The sequence below is a fragment of the Vespula pensylvanica genome, chromosome 11 (genome assembly GCF_014466175.1).
Source record: "Vespula pensylvanica isolate Volc-1 chromosome 11, ASM1446617v1, whole genome shotgun sequence".
Lineage (NCBI taxonomy): Eukaryota > Metazoa > Arthropoda > Insecta > Hymenoptera > Vespidae > Vespula > Vespula pensylvanica.
In genome coordinates this window covers 4971049-4988533 of record NC_057695.1, presented here as the reverse complement: position 1 = coordinate 4988533, position 17485 = coordinate 4971049, and the positions used below count along the sequence as shown (strand labels likewise).

Sequence of the window (17485 nt, the reverse complement as noted above, 5' to 3'; positions counted from 1 at the left end):
TACATTAAAAATTGTTTAAATAATTGTGAAATTATCGAAAGTATTAATTTCTAACATTTCGCGTTCGGAAAGAGAGCCGCGATACTCACTCGTCGGTGTACAAAAGGAAACTAACTCGACAAAAGTCAAAGTAAACAAAACTCGTATATGTTATATTGCACAAGGCCGATGATTCTGAGGTTAGAACTTTTAAATATTGAAACTTTTAATTACAATTATTTTAAGTTTCTCTCGCGTTACGAAATTTATTATTGTTTAAATATTAGTTTTTTGTATTCCGCGCACAAAAAATACAAACAAAACAATCAGTATCACTGTTATAATAAAAACTGTATAAATTATTCAAGAAATATGTGATAAAGAAATATACTTACTTTAATTCTTTGTTGATACTTGTAAGAAAGATATCCTCAAGGACCATCGATATTTACTCGTCGGAAGATGGAGGAAGACTGATCCAATAACAGTGGAAGTCAATCAAAGGTTTGATTTTTATGACGTCACACGTAGCCAACGACCGCCAGTTTAAAATTTAACCTCAAAAGAAGAACAACTTAAATTATTTTATATTCAATCCATATTCCGAACCGCGTAATATTGAACTGAATTTACAATTGTTTAAATATTAATTTATTTAATTGTGCGTACTTTTATATTGTTTAAATAAATGTAAACTTATCAAAAGTGTAAATTTTAAAGTTGACACAGTTAGAAGGAGAGAGCTTCGATATTCACTTGTCGGAGGATGAAGGAAGACTGATCCAATGACAGTGGAAGTCAAAGGTTTGATTTTGATGACGTCACGCGTAGTCAATGATCGCGTATTTAAAATTTTAAGGTATTAAAATTTTAAATGAGAATTATCTTAAGTTTCTCTCACGTTACGATTTTTTTAATATTTCACTATAAATATTTTTTTATATCGTTTAAATAATATTCTATTATACTCCGTGTACATTTTACGACATTGAAATAAATTAAAAATTACTGAAAGTATTAATTTTTAAATTTTCACGTTTAGAAAGAGAAAGCTTCGATGTTCACTCGTCGAAATGCAAAAGAAAACTGACGGTATAACTGAAGTCAATTGAGCATTTGTTTTTATTAATATTATAGACTTGCAACGACTTCGAATTTAAAATTTACTTGTATAGAAATATTAAATCAAAATTACTTTATATTTAACATCTGAATATTAGTTTATTATACTCGTTTAAATAAATACTCGTACTAAATTTTTTATAATATAAGTTTTAATAACTTTTTATAATATATTGTTTAATATAATAATTATAATAGTTTATTATACTTGGCGCACTATATTGTTTCGAGATTTACTTGTCAGCATACAAAAGGCAACTGATCCGATTTCTGCCGAAGTTAGTTAAAAATTAGTTTTTGTTGATACTAAATGTAATCACCGGCTAATAAAGCTATTTTAAATGAATGTTAAATAATCGAAGTAATTATTTATTCTAACCTGCAAATACGAACTAAGTGGACTGCAATCTTTAAATGGACTATACTTAACGTAGTGTTTCTATCGGCGTATGGTCATATGCCGAGATCAAGTATATGATTTGTTGAAATTTTGCGCGGTAAATCTAAACAGAATATGATACAATGAATGCACCAATAAAGATACTAACTAATGTAAATTAGTTATATTGTACTTTATTTTTATATATATATTCTTTTTTCTTTTTTGTTATTATAAATCACCATCACCATATATAATGTAGAATGTACATGATATAGATAATATATAAATATATACTTTCAAAGGGAATTCTTCAAAAATTTAGAAAACCTTTATCCTCACACCATCCACTTAAACCTTTATTTTTAAAATACAATCTTGTTCATCAAAATCAGTAAAAGATCGTACCTGTATTTATTAATGAACAGTCTTAAAATATATATTTATATATATTTAAAATATATAAAATATATAAATAATATTAAAATATATGAAATATATATTTTTATTATTTTTCTGCAACTGTTTGTTAATATTATTCAGTATATATCAAATAATATTGAAATATATTATTATTTGTTACATGTTATTCAATAATCTATATTGAATTTATTGTAATTGTAGGATAGTTTTATAATTTGCACTGAGATAGAGCTTGTGTAACTACCTTGTTTCTAATAAAATTGTCGATCTCCTGAGAATTAAACCCTAATTCAGTAAGAATTTCGATACTATGTTCTCCTTGTTCTGGAATTTTACAAGTTGCCATTGAGATACCAGGTGTACGAGATAATCGTGGTGAAGGATTTGGTATTATACAATTATCTTCTGTAACTTTGAAAGTTTCACTTTCTTTATTATGTGGATGATGCAGTGTGTCCTTTAAATTTAAAATTGGTGTTACACAAGCATCTACACCATCAAAAATAGCACACCATTGAGCCTGCGTTTTTGTCTTAAATATATCAGCAAACAATGCTTGATTTTTATCAAAATTTTGGAATTGTGGTACTTCATCCTCAACTAAACCAAGTTTTTCTAACAAAATATTATAAAATTTTGACTCAATAGCACCAACTGCCATATAACGTTTATCCTTTGTTTCATAAGTATTATAAAAATGTGTGCCTGTGTCTAATCTACAAGAATATATTTTAATTACTATAGATAATAAATTACAGTCCTATGATAAAATAAACAAAATAATAGTATCCTCACATATTCTGACCACGTGGTTTACCCCAAAGAAACTTCATTAGCTGAGACCTGAAGAACCAACTTCCTAAATATGCTGTACCTTCTACCATAGAAACATCTACAACTTGGCCTAAATTACTACGATTACGTTCCAAAAGTGCTAGAATTATACCTAGGGCACATATTAAACCACCACCAGCAAAATCAGCAGCTAAATTGACAGGTGGTGTTGGTTTCTCATTAGCACGTCCGAATAAAGAAAGTAACCCTAAGTGAAAACAATTCATTTGTTGAAGCAATAAAATATATGATAACTTTGCAAAATAAAAAATATTAATATTTATATATTTGAAAAAAAATATTAGTACCTGACAAACCTACAAAATTAATATCATGACCTGCCATATTTGCATAAGGACCTTTTTGTCCAAATCCAGTTAATCTAGCGTAAATGATTCGTTTATTTATCTGCATTATATCATCAGGTCCAATTTTCATTTTGTCCATGACACCTATTACATAAATTGTATAAGAATATATATGTTTTGGAAGAGAATAAAAGTAGAATAAAAATTTTATTTCTAGATTTATAAAAAACTGTGTTATTAACCTTTACGAAAGGGATCTATTATTACATCATTACAATTACACATTTTCTTAAAAATGTCAACACCCTCCTCTGTTTTTAAATCTAATGCTATAGATCGTTTTCCATGAGCAACAAAATCCGGATATTCTTGGCCATTTCCAACCTAAAAATATATATATATGGTATGTGCATATGGTATGTATATATTTATTTATTTATTTATTTATTTATAGCAAGTAAGTAGTCATTGTAAAACATTGTAAAATTTACAAGTAAAATTGAAAAATGCTCTTCCTTTGATCTATTGTACTTACTTTATCTACTCTTATTACAGAAGCTCCAAATTCTGCTAATAACATTCCACAAAATGGTCCTGGTGCAAGTCCAGCCATTTCTATAACTTTTATCCCTTTTAACGCCATGTGTAGTTAAAATTATATTAAAAAATAGCAATCCAATAAAAGTAATTATTTCTACTGTAGTGTATGTATATCTTCTTATTAATGTTCAGCATACTCTGTCTATCATATTATTAGAGTACACAATATGCAAAGAGTATCTAATATGCATCTAGTTAAAATAAAGTACACGATATAAAAATGCTATTTCATATTTAATCAATTATTTTTTCACTACATAACAAACACCATTGCATTATTCATGTACATATACATATACATACATACATATATATATATATATATATAGAGAGAGAGAGAGAGAGTGAGAGCATATACATACATACATACATACATACATACATACATACATACATATATATATATATATAACAAAGGTCATGCGTTCTTTCCTGTTACTAAGCAACGTGATGACGCATTTATAGTACAGTCAACCTTAAGTAAAAAGAACAAAGATTTTACTTTTTCTTTACCTGAAGCAAAATTATCCCAAATATGACTGAACATTTTCGAACAAAACCTTAAATATTTACCAAGACTACCATAGTGCTGAAATTTATAATTTACAATGGATAAAGCATAATTTAATTATTTTATCTTATATTATTTGAAAGTTTAGACTTTGAAACAGTGTTTACTTGAAGTTGATTATATCTTTTAATAAAAAAATGATACGATTTCACAATAGCGAAATAAATCTCAAAAGCAGTGGTATGTATAATGTATTTATTATATTCTTCGTATAATAGTTTTTGAGTCTTTTTGTTTGAGTACCTATATATAAGTATTCTTTTTTGCATGCATGTATATTCCAAACCTACGACGTTCCAAATGTTGCCTGAGTTTGGAGTAATGTGAGTCTTAATTTTCCCAAAACTATTTGCCAATATACAAATTTGGCTATATTTTTATTATTTACAAATTAATATGAATACTAAATGAAGAAGCAGAAAAATGCTTTCAGTTAATCACAATACACCAAATGTGTTCTTTATAACATAAATATAAGGATTTATATAATAAACAATTATTGCATGTAATTATTTTTCTATTTAGTGTATAACCTGGCTGGAGAAAATTATTTTGAACAGTTATCTGCATACAACTCTATGCGATTTCACATACGTCGAATTTTATTAGCAAAAAGTGTTGTGGATTCTAGAAATAAAAAATATATAAATAACAAGAAAAGACAGTTAAAAGTACAACTTTCCAGGAGATACAGTTTAGATAATTTAATCGATCAATTGGCTTTTGATACCAAGCATCATCCTGTGGTAAGTTCATACATTTTTTAACACACACACACACACACACATTAATGCGATATATTAGATTTAAAATTGATTAAATTTCTTGATGATATTATATTAAATAAAATAGGATATGCTTCGGATGAATTTAAATAAATATTCTTCATATTGTGTAGAAGAGGAAAATAGTGATATATATCCATGTAATATAGACAATATAGATTTTCAAGAAATGAAAATGCAAGCTACTGATACTGAGACTAATGATCAAAATACTTACCAAAATCATTCAATATCCAAATCAAAAAAAATATCACAAGATCAACAAAAAACTAATGGAAAAAAGCATATCAAAGATTCAAGTTCAAGAAAACATAGACAACATTTTCAATGCATCATTCAGAGGTAAGATATTAATTTTGATTGACAATCAAAGTTAATAGTAATTTCTTGTAATGGCTATAATATTTGAATTGACATTAAATATTGATTAGAACTTTCTTTAAAAAGAAAATGTAGGTGTGATGAAAAACCAATTTATATTACCTGTCAAAATCCTTTTAACTCACCCATAAATCTACATCATTCTGATTCTGACACAAGTTCTAATTCTATTACACATGAAGACCATGCTTCTTCATCATTATCAAGTCCAATACAAATTTATGCATGTAAACGTGCAGACCTCCAAGCAAAAGAGGATGCAAGATATACTAAATTTGCTTATGAGATTACCAAAGAAATTATTAAAAGCGGTATATATACCGATAAAGAACTGAATGAAATATTTAAAAAACATTTAAAACGATATAGAAATACACTTGATCTGGTAAACATATGTCAATCTATATAAGTTGTAACTTTAAATTAAAAAATATATGAAAATCTTATTTTATTTCTTATATAGCATAGAATGTTAAAAGAAATATATCAATTGAAGATTTTTTTAAATATATCAGAAGAATCTGATGAATCAGATAATGATAATATAGAATTACTTAATACAAATGAAATACGGCAACATGAAATCAGACCACCAACACCACCAAAGGTACTAGATGAGAACAAAGTAATAGGAAAGTTATTATCCTATCAAAAATTAATGGAAATTCAATGCAATAAAGAACCAAGACAGAGAAAATCAGTTATTTTGATTGATGCAAATCCAGAACTCCTTATAACAGAACGCGATGTGCTTACATCGTTATTAGAAGTTGGTATAGATCCTAAACAAGCAGAAAATATTTGTAAAAGTTTACATCAGAAGAGCATGGAAACTATTCTTGACAATATGGTATAGTTTTATTATCTTTTTTGTTAAATTATGTTGCAAAATTATTTTTAATGATGATATAAATTTTATAGGCAGAATTAAATATAGAAACACTTCCTAATAAATCAGATGCAAATCTTCAAACAGAAAGTACAAATTGTGCGGAAAACTGTAATGAAGATTTTACTCACAAAGAGATATTGGTAGAAGTGAATAATAAGAGTTCAACCACTGATGATCTTTCATCAAAACAAGATGAAATAATCCAAACACTGCGAAGCCCAGTAACTCTACTCAATGATAATTATACAGAGCCGTAAGCTACTTTTATTTGCTTCATTACGTATCTCTATAAAAACTTGTAAAAATGCGTATAAAAACTTCGGTTTATTCATTTTGTTATGTGTAGCAAACAGAGCAGCTGATAATATTTGTTACTCTGTATATAGTTAACAAATAAGTTTATGTTTTTGTGGTGTAAAGTATATTGATATTGTGTTAATTGTATATACATTAATTATATTAGTGTATGTAACAAGCAATTGTAAAATTATAAATAAAATTTATGCACAAGAATGTGCTCGACATTTTCGCGATTACACCAAGAAGAGCACTTGCCATCAAATGTTGCGGATGAGGTCACTCAAACAGAAGTACAAATAAATGTTGGTTCAAGAAAAAATACAAACAAATCAGGAGTACACATAACAGAAATATATGAAGAAAAGAAAAGAATTATAAATGAAAATATGCAGGTTCCAAGTATCGCTCAAACTGATATCCTCGCGTGGAGTCGTGAAAAATTAGCTGAAATCAAAGCCAATACATCAAATGATATTGAAATACCGATGGAAAAAAATGATTACGAATATCGAATACCAATAACTAAATCAACAGAAGAACTTCTTTCAAATAATAAAGGAAAGAAAAATACAAAAAATCCTCACATAAACGAACAGGTTTGTTTTATATTAAAATATAAATTATATGGGAAAAAAATATGTATATAATGAATATGGAATATTTTTTTAGGCAAAGCTAACAAATCCAACGAAAAAATTTAAGAAAGAAACAAATCCATCAAAACCTGAAAATCCAAAAGCTGTTGATAATAAGCCAATAAAACGTAATTTTAACAAATCAACAAGAGGTGTATCGCAAAAAAAGAACCCAGATTCGAATAAATCAGTACCAAATCCAAACAAGACAAAGAATACTAAAGGAAAAGAAAAGATTAATGAATCGATTCAAAAGGTATCGACAAGTACTTGTATTTCAAGTACTTGTGGTATCTGTATTACAAAATTGAATATGCATAGAAGAGAAAATTCTAAATGTATTACTAACGACGAGAAATTTGAAAACCTATGTATACGACAAGAAAATGAAGAGGTGAGAAAATTTAACTCAGATATAAAAAAAACCTAGTTTTTAAATCATTAATAATTTAACATGATACAGGAACAAGATGAAATAAATATGAATGAATCAGAATTAAATAAATACGAATCAGTAGTTAATGAAGAAATACAAACTTCTTTAAATCAAACTAAGAAGAATAACAAAAAAAAATTATAAACGTAAATGATGTAACATAAAATAAAAACATCCTTATAAGTTGCAATGTGTATAATATAGTCTATATATACTTTATGCTTTATTTTTTTTATGTTTTTATAAATGTTAAGGTTCATTTAATATTTACAAAAGATACATTTACACTGCATACACATTTATTCTTTTATTCGTGAGTGTAGTATTACAGAGATTCCCATTATTTCGAGAATATCATGTGAAACTTGTTTTCCTTTTTTTTTTTCCTTTCTTTTTAATAAGAATAAAATATACAGTAAAAAATATATGTCTCGTTTGTGTATATACATACACATAATTTATCTACAAGTAATTACACGATGCACGTATGTACGTGCAAGTCCGAACAAGTTTGCACAGTTAAATCACTGTGGAATACGAGTATATTAATATTTTATACATTGCAAATAAATTTTGTATAATAGTCTATTTGTATCTATTCAGAATAAGACTTGCTTACTCCTTTCATTATCACACTAGGGTTGTTTTACCCCAAGTTCATGACTATATAGATCTATTTGTGCACTGTGCTTTGTACATTCGTTACATCTCTTTTTTTCAGAGAATTCGAGATACAAGTACTTAAGTATCATAATATAAAATACAATTTTCAACTAAACCATTGTAGATACTTAATAATGCTTAATAATTAAAAATGGTAACCACAAAAGAAAATAAGATAGTATTCACCAAAATATACTAAAGAAAATTAAAACAAGATCTGTGATATTCTATATAAGCAAGCTAATGACTCTTATTTGTAATATCTAACACAAACTCAGTTAGCTATTAAAAATATAACAAGTCACTTTTGAGATGTGTATGACTACTATATGTCATAAAAAAGAAAATAAAAGCATTCAATATTGCATTAACTGCCATCAGAAGCATTAGAGGAAGTATCTTCAAGTTCTGGAGCACCTGGTTTACGGTTCAATATATTTGAAATATCCATTAAACGTCTTACAGTAAAATCAGGTTGTGGATCTTCTACAGACAAGCGTGGTTTATCTATAATTGGTATCCATACAGTGGCACCAAAGCCTGCTTCTATTCCACCTGATTTAGCCAAACATATTATTATTAGATTTATATATTACGTGTATTTTGTTTGTACGAACGTGAATTTATTGTGATCTAATATGTAGATGTTTGATGTTTTTTGTTATGCATACAGAAACATACCTAAGATATCTGTTTCTAATTTATCACCAATCATTATGCAATTACTGGGTGTCACATTAAGAAACTGACATGCCTCTTCAAAAATTCTTGCTTCCGGCTTTTCCCATGGCAAGTCACCTGATACTAAAATAACATCAAAGTATTGTTCTAATGAAAGTTTTCTCACTTTCTCCCATTGTGCATTCGACGGTCCATTCGTTATTAATCCCAATAAATATTTTTTTCTCAACCGTCGAAGTAATACGATCGTATCAGATTCTAATGCCAAATATTGGTATCTTAAATGTAGCCAACGTTCGTAAACTTTTTTGGCTAAATATGAAAGTTTTTCTCCTAATGCTTTATTCCATAATATCATTCGCCAGGCATCTAATGTGCAGGTACTATTATCTGGACATTTTCTGAAGAGCTTCAAATATGTAGTTGTAACTTTTATGGATACTTCTTCAGGAATTCCATATTCTTGTGTCAGCTCCTCGGCCAGCTAAAGATACATATATAATGTCATTGATTAGATTTAGATTTTTCTTTTATTTTTCGTTTCAAAAGTAATGTTAAGAATGATGAATGAAAATGAAAAATGAGAGGAAACTAAAGGATAACAGTGATCACCACATTCAATAAATTGCTATTTATGAAAATACTTTGATCATATTATAACACTTGTTTTATGAAACACAAGATGTTATAACATATGACAAATTAAATTATTAATTAAACAATGCAAAATAAATATAATTCTTTGAAATGGATAAAATATTGAATGTGGATATGTCCAATTTAAAAGAGACTTCACAGGATCAAAGGACAGAAGCGATCATTTAGGAGTATAGGACATTTAATTCATATTAATGATTACCTAGAAAATGCATTGATTCATTGAAATACTCGAGCCGATTAGTGGACACTCGAAGTAGCACCCGCGGACGTTGCTGTAATCACAACAAAATCAGTTGTGCCAACAACAAATTTATGATGCTCCAACTCTATAAGTTGTGGCTATGAGATTTCTGGATACAGAATTACCCATCCATTAGATTAAATAATAATTAAAAGAGATTAAATATTCAACCACAACTATAAGATATGTTTATATTTATATTTATGATGAATGTCATAATTTGCTTTCAGAGTCAATATAAAGAAAAAGTAAAGATAAATTACAACAGTATATACTTTAATAAAAAAAATGTTTTTCTCATATTACAAGGCTGTAGATATATATATATATTTTTTTTATGACCTTTTCTATTTCTGTTATTACAAATAAAATTAGAAACATAGATATTGCAATATCTTTATACATATGTATGTTGTTATAAATTTTATCTTTTTTATTACATATTAAATTTATACCATCAACCATATTTACTATATTTTAAGTATATTATTCCTTTTTACATATATATTTTTTTAGATATATTTTATAAAGAATATCTAATGATACTTTATACAGATTTTGGTAATTTTGTATACTGTTCCTTTTTATATATATATATATATTTTTTAGATATATTTTTTAAAGAATATCTAATGATAATTTATACAGACTTTGGTAATTTTTTGTTACTGATATAAAATTCAATTTTATTTTTTCAACAAGATTTTATGTAATATTATTAAATATTATAAAAAGTTATTGTTTAATAACGTAACAAATTATATCTATAAACAGAATACAAAAAAAATGAGTAAATTAAATATATTCTACAAATATATGTATATTCATGTTAAAAACATATAGAAAAGTTTATTTTTAGAAAACCCTGTTTGTTTCCTACTGCCAAACATAAACTATTTCCAGATACACTAATATCTAAATTTATATCCGAATTACGTACGTATAGACAATTTTGATGAATAGACGAAGTCTCAAGAGCTTCTAGAGTTTTAGCTGAGTGAAATGTTCTTGTAAGTAATCCAATCAAAGAGTTTACTTACAAGATGTTTATAAGGATATAATTTATATTTATAAGGATATAATTTTCTCATCATTATAATTTAATGTTATAACTGATATATAATAAAATATTAAATTTTTTTAACGTTTTGCAGCACTTTATATACATAAATTATTTGAAGTAGAATACAATAAACTTATAAATTCTATTTCTAATTGTACAAAGCATATAGAATCTTGCAAAAATTAATAAAAATTACTTTTAATTGATATATATATATGTGTGTGTATATGTATATATGTATATATATATATATATATATATATATATATATATATATATATAAATTATTAAAGAATTTAATTTTAATCTCCAAACAAATGTTTTCCAAGTTCCATCATGCGATGATTTCTGCAAACTGTCAATGCTCCACATTTCTTCAAAACTGCTGCAACACCTTGATCTGCCTGTACCAGATGACATAGTAGATCTTCAAAAGCAGATTTTACATTTGGTTGTAAACTACCTATTTTAACTTTTTTCAAAGTTTCAATAATTTCTTCTGCCCATCCAGATTCAATTGTAAATTGTGATAACCATGGTATTACTTGTAATACTCCAGCCATTGTTTGCATTCCAAGAAACCAGAGCTCCATAAGTTCCATCCAACGTTCTTTATAGGACATAGCAACAACTAATTCAGTTGGATCATTACTTTCATCTATTATATATGCATCCCATAAAAATCTAATAGTAGCTTGAATATAACGGCATATTGAAAAATCATTCTTCTTAATACGCTTTGCTTGTTGTTTTAATAATAACAGTCCTAAAACTGCTAAATGACCATGAAGAACTAAATTGTCTGGCATTTGTTTCAATTCTGGAAGATTATTGAAAATGAATTTCAATAAAGAAATATATATGGGAGATTCCTCTACTAATTTGGCTTCTAACACAGTTATATTCATTAAAACATTGCATATAGAAACCATTGCTGTCCTTGAATCCTTCATTTCTTCTAAAGTTTGTAAGTCCAATTCATCTGTTTTATCTGTTTCTTTCAATGCTTTTAAGCGTTCCGATCTTGGAACTGGTGGTTTTTTATAATGTACTATTGTCCAATGATAAGATAAACTTTCAAATAAGATTTCATCTTGTTTGTGAGTAAGTAAAATTTTTCTAGCATCCTCTTCTACTGCTAAATAACACAAAGCTGGTAGAAGCAATCTTAATAAATCAATTTCACTTAATGGATCACGTGGTACTGATTCAACAGAGGATGATCCTTCTTCATTTTTGATATTTCCACCTTTAGCACCTGCTTTTGCTTTTTCTGCAAGTTTTCTATTACGGTAGGCATAAAATGTATCATTGGCTATTGTTAATACAAATGGCAATACCGCATAAACTTGCGGCCTCATTGCAGTTGTTTCTTGTGCTAGCCATGCTGCAAGTACTCTAACCATTGCACAAACGAAAATACGTTCCTTGATATCAGTCAATTCTTTCATTTTTGATACTGAATTTAATAGGCCAATAATAGCAGCAAAAGCACCTTTCAAAGCTGTATATAAAGATTGCTTTTCTTTTTGTTCTAGATCTAATTGATCTGAGATAATATACATGAGAGAAATTTCAAGAATTGCAAAACAAGCTGTAACTAATTCACCATTTGCAACAACAGTTTTAAGCTGATGACCTTCCAATTGCATTCTAACTTCTATTGATCCTAACTGAATTAATAATAGTATAAGTATCTTTGGTTTTTCCTTATTTAACATGGTCCATTCAGCACCTAATAGCTCCATCATAACTGAAGCTAATTTCAAAGCTGGATCTCGTTGATTTTTCCCTATCTTTGAACCAAGAATATCGCTTAATCCTTTGTGGATACTAAGAGGCCAAGATTCATCTTTTGCAGTCATTGATATTAATTCTTTTCTGCAAGAAATCAATAATGCCTGCAAGATACTACATAATTTAAATTTTCTCTCTGTGTGATCTGTTTCAAAATCACATGCAATTTTATTCATAATTGCATGGAATGGTACTGTATCTGTTGCATCCCAAGCATCTGGACCATATCTTCCAACTAAAGTAACCAAAATGTCTAGAGCTTCATCCGTTTGAAAACTTTTCTCAGAATAAATGTCACACATTTTAGATATTGCTTTATGTTCCAGGAGTATCTTTTGACCTGGTAAAAATTGTGCAATGCTTTGTAAGCATCTGTAAGCTTCGCTAACAATAATTAACATGTCATCAGCTGCATCTTCATCAGCTTGAGAAATAATTTCAAGAAGAGCAGGAACATGTGTTATCATATCTGGATGAGATGCTAATTCTGACTCTCCACAAAAGGCAGAAAGGATGGATAATGCTACTGATTTGTACACTTGTGCCGGACAATCGACAGGAACTGTGTCGCTTGATAATAATTTCTTTACAAATTTTGTACCAATAGCTTCAAAAAGCATTTGCTTAGCAGCTAGATTACAATCTTTGGCATTTACTAATTTAGTTACCATGAAAAGAACTGCAAACTTTTCAGAGTCGGTATTAACCGACTTTAAAATGGCAACGCATTTTTTTACATCCTCTGGAATACTCATATTGCTGCTTTATTTATATCAATGAATTTTAGATAAATATGTATGTATATAAAAAATACAGCAATATGTCACTGACCACTTCTCACAAAGTGCATCGAACATTGATGCTCAAAAATTACAATATATTCATAAGAACTCACAGATTAAGAATGCTCTAGAGTCACGCCTTGCACGTAGCACTGTCGAAAGGAAACTGGCATAGAAGCTAGCTAGGACAAACACCTCAAGCACTATAGCCTTGCCCTTTGACACGTTCTCTCTTTCAGTATAAAAATAACTTCTTAGTTTCAAACTATGGTACGTACGTGTAAACGCTTTTGTGAAAAAGTTAAACCTTCTTCTCTTCCAAAAATAATTCTTTATTGGTTAAGTATCAACGTTGATTCGAATTTAATTCTTCCTCTCGATGATATCGAACGATCGAACTTTTTTATATTCTCCTACTTTTCTTTTTATACGATTAAAAAATACTCAATATTATTTATTTTGACAAAAATATTGCGCAGTTCAATTTCATCAATTATTTTTCAATTGTCTCCTTTGTTGAAGACAAAACGATAACATTGAAATGTTCGTTTGTTCGTATCGTTATTCCTTCGAAGGAACTCTAAAAACGATGTGCAAAATAAATACGTGGGTGGTATCCAAAGAAGAACGTTAAAAAACACGTTGCTGCGTTCGTAAGCACTTTCTGCGTCTCGCGCGCGTGGACGATGAAAAGATACCGCGCGGTAAGAGCGGTACGTACGAAAATAGTCGTCGCGAAGAAAGTGCTATAACGGGGAGTCGGCTCGAATTACAATCGCCAAGGGGGACGTATCTATTTCGGGTATGATCCTCGTCGCCGAGAAGGGAGAACTTGCAAAGGGTAAAACATCGCGTATCTTCCCGCGAAGCTTTGTTGCAGGAGCAACGTACGTAAACGAGACACGTCTGACCTCTGGCGACCTACCGATTCACTCTCTCCTTCAAATCTATACTATACGTAATTATATATGAATGTATCATTGAACGGTACGCATGTATGCTGTGTATATATATATGTCACACCACCGTACACACGTCACACATGCATGTATATATATATATATATACACATAATTATACAGCATAGATAAGATGAAAGAATGAAAGAGACGGAATGAGAAAAGGAAAGGAGCAAAGATAGTCTCCTAAATATAAATGGTTTGAAACATTATATATATATATATATACCTTTCGACAGGTTCGACTATCAGCTTTTCTCGTTTCGATGAGAGTATTGTCCAAATCGAAGAAGACAGCATTTATGCCAGCCAAGCGAAAGTTCTTCGCATTGAAAGTCGCCATTGTATTTTAAAAAAGATGTGTATTATTCTGTACAACCATGCGTCGGCGAATCTGCCAATTAATTTCACTTGATGACCAGCGCATACGAACGCTCGAATGGTCGGCCGCGTTTAACGGTTTTCTTCCCGTCCTCTTTCTCTCTTTCTCTCTCTCTCTTTCTTACGTCTTTCTCTCCTCCTCACTTTTTTTTATCCTCTTATCAAATGGACGTCACGACGCGCCACGTTCGATTCGCCACACAAGCTTTCCTATTTCCCCTACTCCCATATTTTATTATTGTGATTAGATCGGGAACCTTCCGCGGCTAAGACGTCATCATCGTATCGTTTAATCGTTGATCTCGTGATGCATGTTTACTTCAAATTATGGATCACTTACAGTATAGAAATATTTTTTTCAATTATGAACTTTGATTCGTACGTACTTTAAAAACGACGTATCATCTTATCAAATAAAGAAAAAAAATTTGCTTTCGAACGCATTGTTCCAATATGATCGATTCATGTAGCGACATCTGGTGAGATATCAAAGAATTTTGTTAATACATCGATGATAGGTAATATTTTTCTTAAACTTTACCTATTGTTGTTTTGTTGAAATAATAATTAAAATAACTAGATTTTCTTGAAGTACGATATTAATAATCTGTAATAATACCTTTAAATTTATGTAAGTTTCATAATAATAAAATAATTATTAATCTTTTTATATTTGCTGTAAAAATGGCATATATCGACCGATCCTTAAAGAAACATAACCTAGCGCTATTTGTTATTCTGTACTTATTATCAGCAGTTCTCAAAGAAACCGTAATGTATTTCATAACTTCCGGTCGATAGCTATGGTTTCGTGACTGAGAACAGTGTAGTTTTCACTTTCTTGTTGTGAAATTGCTAACCTATTTTATTTGATTATGTATCGAATTTATATTATTCAATAGAGAAAGAAGAGTCTCTTTGTTATTAGATGTGAATTATAAAATATTCGATTTGTTTAGTTAATAAAACTATTATTGTGGAAGTTCAAATGTATTCAAAATAATTTGTTTACTTAGTCTAAACAAAATAAACAGTGAATTTGTTTGAAGCTATTAATGCCATATAAGATTAAGATAACTTAATTTTAGGGTAATTTTTCTATTTATAATAGTTATATTAAAAAAAGAAAAAACGAAATTAATAAAGTATTTTTATTATAGGTTTGAAAGCATATGAAGATTTTGATATAAAAGATTTGTTATTAATTATATAAATATATTTTTGTGAATAAACATGGCACATTATAAAGGAGCTGCTAGCGAAGCTGGCCGTGCCATGCAACTCATGAAAAAACGTGAGATTGCACAGCAAGAAATAGAATTACGAAAAAAGAAAATAGAAGATGACTTGAAGATCCATAATATAGAAAATAAATTTGCCACGCATTATAATGCTGTGGAACAACAATTAAAAACATCTACCATTGGTCTTGTTACATTAAATGAGATGAAAGCTAAGCAAGAGAATATAGTGAAAGAACGTGAAAGAAAACTTGCACAAAAAGAACAAGAAAAGGAACAAGAAAAAGAAAGAGCACTTGCTGCAAAACAAGCAGAAAAAAATAAACAAAAAAGACAAATACAAGCACTATCATTTAACTTAGATGAAGAGTCTGATCAATCGGATGAAGAATCAGATGCAAAATCTGATAAATCTGAAAAGTCAAAGAACGAAAATTATGGTCCAGTTATTAAAAAAATTAAAAAAAACCCTGATGTAGATACAAGCTTTTTACCAGATAGAGAAAGAGAAGAAGAAGAAAATAGATTAAGAGAAGAATTACGACAAGAATGGGCCCAAAAACAAAATGCTTTAAAGGAAGAAGAAATAGAAATTACTTTCAGTTATTGGGATGGATCTGGTCATCGACGTAGTGTAATTATGAAAAAAGGTAAATGTTTATATATATTAAAATAGTATAGATCTATGATTGTGTAATGTTGTTGTTTCTGTATATTTATAAATTCAATAAAAGTCCATATTAATTGATACTAGTTTATACTATTTACAGGTAATTCAATTTATCAACTCCTTCAAAGATGTTTGGAAGTTTTAAGACGAGAATTTAGTGAACTTAAAACTGTAATGGCAGATCAATTAATGTATGTCAAAGAAGATCTTATCTTGCCACATCATTATACTTTTTATGACTTCATTGTCACTAAGGTATTATTTATAAATAATAAAAATATTTTTAACTAATATAGTGTGTTTGTAGATATGAGTGAGAGCACTGATATACATATTATATATTTATACTTATTTCAGGCAAGAGGGAAGAGTGGACCACTTTTTACATTTGATGTTCATGATGATATTCGAGTTATGCATGATGCTTCTGTTGAAACGGAAGAATCGCATGCGGGCAAAGTCTTATTAAGGTATAATTTTTCTATCTTTAGTATATTTATGATAAACTAAATATTATGAATATAGAAATAATGATTATAATTTTATGTATATTTTAGATCATGGTATGAAAGAAATAAACACATATTTCCTGCCAGCAGATGGGAACCTTTTGATCCAACAAAAAGTTATGACAAGTATACAGTTTCAGATAAAAATAAAAAGAAAGATTTAATAAAATAATGTATTTTAAATGATATAGAA

At 28.6% G+C, this 17485-nt stretch overlaps 5 protein-coding genes across 11 annotated transcripts; 2 read left to right on the top strand and 3 right to left on the bottom strand.

Annotated features, from left to right (window-relative positions):
- Positions 1-1976: 1976 nt before the first annotated feature.
- On the bottom strand, positions 1977-3830 carry LOC122632943 (alpha-methylacyl-CoA racemase). 2 transcript variants are annotated; one of them, XM_043820267.1, is made up of 5 exons: positions 3581-3830; positions 3288-3429; positions 3059-3189; positions 2699-2991; positions 1977-2619 (listed from the first exon to the last, which is right to left on the bottom strand). In XM_043820267.1, the coding sequence occupies exons 1-5, from the start codon at positions 3686-3688 to the stop codon at positions 2112-2114; spliced, it is 1182 nt and encodes a 393-aa protein (XP_043676202.1). In that variant the 5' UTR covers positions 3689-3830; the 3' UTR covers positions 1977-2111. The 2 variants fall into 2 exon arrangements, with proteins under 2 accessions (XP_043676202.1, XP_043676203.1); XM_043820268.1 differs by having other exon boundaries at positions 1979-2619; positions 2699-2945; positions 3046-3189; positions 3581-3827.
- A 234-nt stretch (positions 3831-4064) lies between these two features.
- Positions 4065-8993, top strand: LOC122633061. Of its 4 annotated transcripts, none has more exons than XM_043820549.1 (9): positions 4065-4396; positions 4742-4962; positions 5069-5343; positions 5449-5767; positions 5846-6232; positions 6304-6527; positions 6786-7170; positions 7244-7603; positions 7673-8993. In XM_043820549.1, the coding sequence occupies exons 1-9, from the start codon at positions 4354-4356 to the stop codon at positions 7787-7789; spliced, it is 2331 nt and encodes a 776-aa protein (XP_043676484.1). In that variant the 5' UTR covers positions 4065-4353; the 3' UTR covers positions 7790-8993. The 4 variants fall into 4 exon arrangements, with proteins under 4 accessions (XP_043676484.1, XP_043676485.1, XP_043676487.1 ...); XM_043820550.1 differs by lacking the exon at positions 4065-4396 and adding an exon at positions 4410-4539; XM_043820552.1 differs by lacking the exon at positions 4065-4396 and having other exon boundaries at positions 4827-4962; positions 5115-5343.
- On the bottom strand, positions 8676-10019 carry LOC122633106 (N-acylneuraminate-9-phosphatase). The gene is made up of 3 exons (XM_043820648.1): positions 9975-10019; positions 8990-9473; positions 8676-8863 (listed from the first exon to the last, which is right to left on the bottom strand). The coding sequence occupies exons 1-3, from the start codon at positions 10017-10019 to the stop codon at positions 8676-8678; spliced, it is 717 nt and encodes a 238-aa protein (XP_043676583.1).
- A 1083-nt stretch (positions 10020-11102) lies between these two features.
- Positions 11103-15261, bottom strand: LOC122633062 (neurochondrin homolog). 3 transcript variants are annotated; one of them, XM_043820554.1, is made up of 3 exons: positions 14721-15261; positions 11227-14112; positions 11103-11190 (listed from the first exon to the last, which is right to left on the bottom strand). In XM_043820554.1, the coding sequence occupies exon 2, from the start codon at positions 13503-13505 to the stop codon at positions 11256-11258; it is 2250 nt and encodes a 749-aa protein (XP_043676489.1). In that variant the 5' UTR covers positions 13506-14112; positions 14721-15261; the 3' UTR covers positions 11103-11190; positions 11227-11255. The 3 variants fall into 3 exon arrangements, with proteins under 3 accessions (XP_043676489.1, XP_043676491.1, XP_043676490.1); XM_043820556.1 differs by lacking the exon at positions 14721-15261 and having other exon boundaries at positions 11103-11186; positions 11225-14711; XM_043820555.1 differs by lacking the exon at positions 14721-15261 and having other exon boundaries at positions 11227-14711.
- Positions 15262-15667: 406 nt separating this feature from the next.
- LOC122633065 (protein FAM50 homolog) lies at positions 15668-17483 on the top strand. Its single transcript, XM_043820561.1, has 5 exons — positions 15668-15961; positions 16033-16763; positions 16884-17038; positions 17141-17253; positions 17341-17483. The coding sequence occupies exons 2-5, from the start codon at positions 16106-16108 to the stop codon at positions 17462-17464; spliced, it is 1050 nt and encodes a 349-aa protein (XP_043676496.1). The 5' UTR covers positions 15668-15961; positions 16033-16105; the 3' UTR covers positions 17465-17483.
- Positions 17484-17485: the final 2 nt, after the last annotated feature.

What these genes read in the sequence shown, in the direction of transcription:
- LOC122633062 (XM_043820554.1), bottom strand. Translation starts at nt 13,505, where the DNA reads ATGAGTATTCCAGAGGATGTAAAAAAATGCGTTGCCATTTTAAAGTCG.
- LOC122633061 (XM_043820549.1), top strand. Translation starts at nt 4,354, where the DNA reads ATGATACGATTTCACAATAGCGAAATAAATCTCAAAAGCAGTG. An exon ending in AATAAATCTCAAAAGCAGTG is followed by an intron (nt 4,397 to 4,741) that starts GTATGTATAATG and finishes TTTTCTATTTAG; the next exon opens with TGTATAACCTGGCTGGAGAA. An exon ending in ATAGAAATACACTTGATCTG is followed by an intron (nt 5,768 to 5,845) that starts GTAAACATATGT and finishes TTTCTTATATAG; the next exon opens with CATAGAATGTTAAAAGAAAT.
- LOC122632943 (XM_043820267.1), bottom strand. Translation starts at nt 3,688, where the DNA reads ATGGCGTTAAAAGGGATAAAAGTTATAGAAATGGCTGGACTTGCACCA. An exon ending in CTGTAATAAGAGTAGATAAA is followed by an intron (nt 3,430 to 3,580) that starts GTAAGTACAATA and finishes ATATATTTTTAG; the next exon opens with GTTGGAAATGGCCAAGAATA. An exon ending in AAACCACGTGGTCAGAATAT is followed by an intron (nt 2,620 to 2,698) that starts GTGAGGATACTA and finishes ATATTCTTGTAG; the next exon opens with ATTAGACACAGGCACACATT.
- LOC122633106 (XM_043820648.1), bottom strand. Translation starts at nt 10,019, where the DNA reads ATGGGTAATTCTGTATCCAGAAATCTCATAGCCACAACTTATAGA. An exon ending in TCATAGCCACAACTTATAGA is followed by an intron (nt 9,474 to 9,974) that starts GTTGGAGCATCA and finishes ATGTATCTTTAG; the next exon opens with CTGGCCGAGGAGCTGACACA. An exon ending in ATTAGAAACAGATATCTTAG is followed by an intron (nt 8,864 to 8,989) that starts GTATGTTTCTGT and finishes TGGCTAAATCAG; the next exon opens with GTGGAATAGAAGCAGGCTTT.
- LOC122633065 (XM_043820561.1), top strand. Translation starts at nt 16,106, where the DNA reads ATGGCACATTATAAAGGAGCTGCTAGCGAAGCTGGCCGTGCCATGCAA. An exon ending in TAGTGTAATTATGAAAAAAG is followed by an intron (nt 16,764 to 16,883) that starts GTAAATGTTTAT and finishes TACTATTTACAG; the next exon opens with GTAATTCAATTTATCAACTC. An exon ending in ATGACTTCATTGTCACTAAG is followed by an intron (nt 17,039 to 17,140) that starts GTATTATTTATA and finishes TACTTATTTCAG; the next exon opens with GCAAGAGGGAAGAGTGGACC.